Source organism: Quercus suber, unplaced genomic scaffold (assembly GCF_002906115.3).
Source record: "Quercus suber isolate HL8 unplaced genomic scaffold, Cork oak 2.0 scaffold_431, whole genome shotgun sequence".
Lineage (NCBI taxonomy): Eukaryota > Viridiplantae > Streptophyta > Magnoliopsida > Fagales > Fagaceae > Quercus > Quercus suber.
The window spans coordinates 511,859-517,634 of record NW_027069882.1 but is presented as its reverse complement, the minus strand read 5'-3'; the positions used below and the strand labels follow the sequence as shown (position 1 = coordinate 517,634).

The window sequence follows — 5,776 nt, the reverse complement described above, 5'->3', positions numbered from 1 at the left end:
TAATTGATCAAACGGTTCGATTTTCAAAATATGACTTCAACAAAAAGTTATTAGTTGGTGTGACATTTTTTAGAGTTATATCAAGTGTAATTTAAACTCAACCCTATATTTCTTAATTCGATGTGAATTTTGACAAATCTGCCGTTAGATTTTTTTATCTTCATATATTTTTCATACGTACGAAATTTCAAGGTGATTAAAAATTAATAGACATGTCATCAATCAATTGTTTAAATTCAAGTTTTTGTAATTTAAAATAACGCATAAAAGATGAGTTTAAAGATCAAATAGTAAATTACACCCGATTGGCATGAAAATTGGCACGCACGTTAAGAACATATAGAAAATGTGATCCAACGGTTGAATTTTCAAAATATGAATTCAACAAAAAGTTATTAGTTGGTGTAACATTTTTTAGAGTTATATCAAGTGTAATTTGAACTCAACCCTATATTTCTTAATTCGATGTGAATTTTGAGAAATCTACTGTTAGATTACATTATCTTCATATATTTTTCATACTTACAAAATTTCAAGGTGATTAAAAATTAATAGACATGTCATCAATCAATTGTTTAAATTCAAGTTTTTGTAGTTTAAAATAACGCGTAAAAGGTGAGTTCAATTAATCCAATCGTTTGTTTGTGACCATAATTTAGTAGAATTAACCTTTCATTATACTCTTTAAATATAATGGTTGGATTTCAAATTTAAGTATGGCACATGATGGACATGTGCTGTGTTCTTGTATGGTTATGTTAACTCAATCTGACTATCCAATTAGTCTCAAATTTTACCAACACCAGTTTATCACCATACTCTTCAATCTTATTGATCAAGATTTGAACATGAATTTCACCAAGTCCGGGACCATCTATTAAGTTTGACCAGATTTGACCAACTTTGACTGCGCCTTTCTCTAAATCCTACTGTTTAATTGTTATTGATCTAAGTTTTTTTATCCCAAAATTTTCATTTCAAGCTCTTGCTCCTTTGACTTGTACATCGCAATGAACTTTAGATCCTTCAACTTGTACTCCCTAAAATTCATTATTTTATTACTTAAGCTTTTTATTTTTATTATTATTATTATTATTTAAGAAAACTCTAATTATATAGCCTTATCAAAAAAAAAAACTCTATAGGACAAGCTTTCCCCCCATATTTTTTTTCTTCCCGCAAAAATTTTCTCCCAATTTTTCATTTCCCACTTTTTTCCTTTTTTTTTTTTTTTTTTTTTTTTTTTTTTTCAGCAAGACTACCCACAACTTCTCTTGTGAATGAAGGTCACGTTTATGGCAGAGATGAAGATAAAAAGGCTATTGTCAACGTGTTGCTGGGTGCTGGATCAAGTGACTCTCAACTCTCTGTGATTCCCATACTTGCTATGGGGGGAACGGGTAAGACAACTCTTGCTCAACTAGTTTACAATGACCATGATGTGAATCGTCATTTTGATATGAAAGCATAGATTTATGTTTCTGATGATTTTGACATTGTAAGGATCACAAAAGCAATTATACAGTCTGTCACTTCTGAGCCCTATGATGTTAATGATTTAGATTTACTTCAAGTCAAACTGAAGAACATATTATTTGGCAAGAAGTTTTTATTCATTTTGGATGATGTTTGGAATGAAAATTACAATAATTGGACTGTCTTACAACGTCCATTTGAATTTGGGGCTCCAGGAAGTAAGGTTGTTGTCACAACTCGAAATGATGGTGTTTCATCATTAATGGGCACTACTCCAACTTACAAGTTGAAGGATTTGTCACCAAATGCTTGTTTGCATGTATTTACCCAACACGCATTGGGGGCAACAGATTTTAGTGAACATTTGGAACTTCAAGAAATTGGCCAAAAAATTATAGAGATGTGTAAGGGCTTGCCTTTGGTAGCAAAAGAACTCGGAGGCCATTTACGCACTAAGCACAATCATGATCAGTGGAAACATGTGCTATATAGCAATATCCGAGATATACCAGAGGAGAAAAGCGCTATCATTCCAACTCTTAGATTGAGTTACCAATACCTCCCTTCACAATTAAAGAGGTGTTTTGCCTATTGTTCAATATTCCCAAAGGCCTATGAATTCAAAGAGAAAGAACTAGTCATGTTATGGATGGCAGAAGGTTTGCTTCAAGAAACAGAAGGAAACAAGCAAATGGAAGATCTTGGTAGTGAGTATTTTCTTGATCTACTTGGGAGATCATTTTTCCAACAATCAAGCAATCATGCATCACGTTTTGTCATGCATGACCTGGTCAATGATCTAGCTCAATGGGCTGCAGGAGACATATGTTATAGGTTGGACGACAAATTGAATGCTAATAATCAATCCAAGATTCCCACAAAGGTACGCTATTTCTCTTATATTCCTTGCTTTTGTCATGGCATCAAAAGATTTGAAGACTTCCACGAAGGCATGTCATTACGGACTTTCCTACCACTACCAGAAAGGAAAGTTTGCTACTTAACAAATCATGTTTCTTATCATATGTTGCCACAATTGAAATGTTTAAGGGTATTATCTTTAAGTGGATATCAAATTGTAGAGCTATCAAGTTCTATTGGTGATTTGAAACATTTAAGATAGCTCAATCTTTCTGGTACTTTGATTATAGATTTACCAGAATCAATAAGTTCTTTATACAATTTGCAAACATTGATATTGAGACGTTGTTTCAAACTTACAAGGATACCAAAGAAAATTGGGAATCTAGTCAATCTCCGACATCTTGATACTACAGATGCTTATTTAATCAAAGAGATGCCAGTGGGACTAAAAAATTTAAAAAGCCTACAAACACTACCTGAATTTGTCGTGGGAAAAGATACCAGATCTAAGGTAGGAGACTTGATGAACTTGAAGTTTCTTTGCAAAACACTTTGCATTTCAGGCTTGGAGAATGTGCTTAATGTTGAGGATGCTAGAAAGGCTGATTTAAATGGTAAGAACTTAGATGTATTGGTTATGAAATGGGGGTCTGTGCTTAATGATTTACTATATGCAAGAGTTGCAATAGATGTTCTTGACATGTTACAACCTCCAATAACGGTAAAAGAACTTTCCATTAAGGGGTATGTTGGTGCAAGATTTCCAACTTGGTTAGGAGATCCTTTATTTTCTAAATTGTTGCTCCTTAAGATGAATAGTTGTGAAAAATGCACATCCTTGCCTACAATTGGACAATTACCCTCCCTGAAGGATCTTGTCATTATAGGAATGGCTGGGGTGAGAAGTGTTGGTTCTGAGTTTTATGGGGATGGTTTCTTTAATCCTTTTAGATCTTTAGTTAGACTTTGCTTTGAGGATATGCAAGAATGGCAAGACTGGATTCCTTGTGGAGTTAAGTTTGAAGAATTCCCTTGCTTGCAGGAGCTTTCTATCATTAAATGCCCTAAATTGCAAGGAAAATTGCCCCACCATCTCCAATCATTGGAAAAAATTTCTATTCGTAAATGTGAGCAGTTGGTTGTTTCGATTCCAAACTTTCCAATGCTTCATGAGGTAGAAATCGTCGGATGCAAAGAGGTGATAAGCAAAAGTCCCGTTGAGTTAAGCTCACTGAAGTCAATGGTTCTTTCTATTTCAGATTTGACAAGTTTGACAGAGGAATTCATGCAAGGATCAACAAAGGTAGAATATGTGACGATAGATGATTGTAAGGAGCTAACATCTTTATGGCAAGAGAGGCTCATTTCCCTTGTAACGCTAGATATCAGATCATGCCCAAGTCTTGTGAACATCAGTCTGCCATATACGTTAAGGACAATGAAAATTAAAAATTGCAATGCTCTGAAATCCTTGCCGATGTCCAATAGTATGTGTATTGAATACGCATATATTGATAACTGCCATTCTCTCACCTGCATTTCAAGAGGCCAGCTACCTCCAACTTTGAGAAGGCTACACATTAAAAATTGTGAGAATTTGCAAGTTGTGCTTGATAAGGAGGAGGCCTCTTCCTCTTCTTCTTCTTTAGCGAGGAATGAGGGAAATATTTATGCCAATTGTAGTTGTAATGAGTCACTTCTTGAACACTTGGAGATTAGGGAATGTTCATCTCTAAAATGCTTGTCATCAAAAAACCAGTTTCCTGCTGCCTTGAAATACCTTTTTGTATACAAATGTCCAGAGCTGGAGTCAGTAACAAAAGAGTTACAAAATAATGCCTCTCTTGAACACTTCCAAATTTGTCATTGTGAAAAGCTTAAGTCCTTACCTGAGGGCTTACATAGACTTTGCCACCTCCATGTGATCAAGATATGGGATTTTCTAGTCTTGTTTCCTTCCCGGATGGAGGTCTCCTCCCAACCAGCCTGAGAAAGCTTTCGATTAAAAACTGCGAGAAACTTGAGGCCTTGCCTAACTGCTCGCCCAACCTCACCAATCTTCAAGAACTAGTGATATGCCGGTGTCCAAGCATCATATCCTTCACGGAAGAGGGCTACCCCACAAATCTTACGTCACTTTGGCTGTCAGGGGTTAATATCTGTAAGCAACTACTTGAGTGGGGGATCCACAGACTCACATCTCTTAGAGATCTCAACATCATGGGCGGGTTTCCGAATTTGCAGTCATTTCCTGAGGCTGAGGAAGATGGGAAGACAATGATGATGCTGCTGCTGCCTATCTCTCTCACTAGCCTTAGTATTATAAATTTTCCAAATTTAGTACTCCTGTCCAAGGGCTTTCAACACCTCTCTGCTCTTGAAATGTTGTATATCAAAGATTGTCCTAAACTTGAATACCTCCCATAGAATGGTCTGCCTCCTTCACTTCTGAAACTCTATATTTATAGGTGTCCTCTACTGGAACAGCACTGCAAGAAAGGCAAACTCTATATTTATGGTGTTTCTTTTATTTGTAATTTATTTTATAATTTTAATGTCTACCAGAGAAAATATAAATTCATATATAACTTTAAAAACATACAAAAATAATAATTGAATGAATCTCAAAAGAGATCTATTGATAATATCACCTAAGATAAGTAAATAAATCTTCAATGACTTGCACTAAATTAGAATGATAAAATAATAAAAAAATCATGCCTAAAACTATTAAACTTTTCTTTTCAAGTCTCTACTCTAGTAAAGACGTGGGTTGTTTTCTTTCCATTAAACTCTCAGGATTTCTAGATCAATTTCTAAGGGTCTAATGAACAATAAGATCTAATTATCAAGAATTCAAATAGGCAGAAGTTTAAACTGATTTCATGGAAATTTTAAATTATAAATAATAGAAACTCTTACCAAGCAAATAGCTAGGTCCAGAAACAAACGCTTCTACAGTTCGACCCTTGAGAGAGCACCTCTTAGACACACTAATAGAATTGTGTCTCTTGCTGCTGATACCACACTCTCTTCTTGCAATCCTATTTATAGACTCATAGTATGTGTGGTCCTCTCTCTCTCTCACACACACGTACAAGCACAAAAGATACGTAATTGTCACAAGTTTTCAAACATCTCACAAACTTAAAATTCACTATTTTTTTCTGCTTTAAATTTACGATTGAGGTGTATTTTCACAAATATAGTAGCAGTATTTTGTTCCAAAAGGCAACAATCAAGAACATTCTTAGCTTGTTTACGCAGTCCCACTGCTCGGTAGCTTCTTGTTTAAAAAACCAGAATCAATTATACTCCCATTTTCATGGACTTTCAATCTAGACCGTGAGTTCAATATGAACAAATAGTGTGCATGAACTGTATATGTTGCAGAGCAACCAATCAGCATCAAATAATTGCATAACATTTTTAGCTT

The 5,776-nt window shown here is 34.9% G+C and overlaps 1 protein-coding gene across 1 annotated transcript; it reads left to right on the top strand.

The window, feature by feature from the left end:
* The first annotated feature begins 1,295 nt into the window (after positions 1-1,295).
* Positions 1,296-4,767, top strand: LOC112012321 (putative disease resistance protein At3g14460). Its single transcript, XM_065761835.1, has 4 exons — positions 1,296-1,352; positions 1,472-2,359; positions 2,600-4,153; positions 4,246-4,767. Exons 1-4 carry the CDS (start codon positions 1,296-1,298, stop codon positions 4,765-4,767), a joined length of 3,021 nt encoding a protein of 1,006 aa, XP_065617907.1.
* Positions 4,768-5,776: the final 1,009 nt, after the last annotated feature.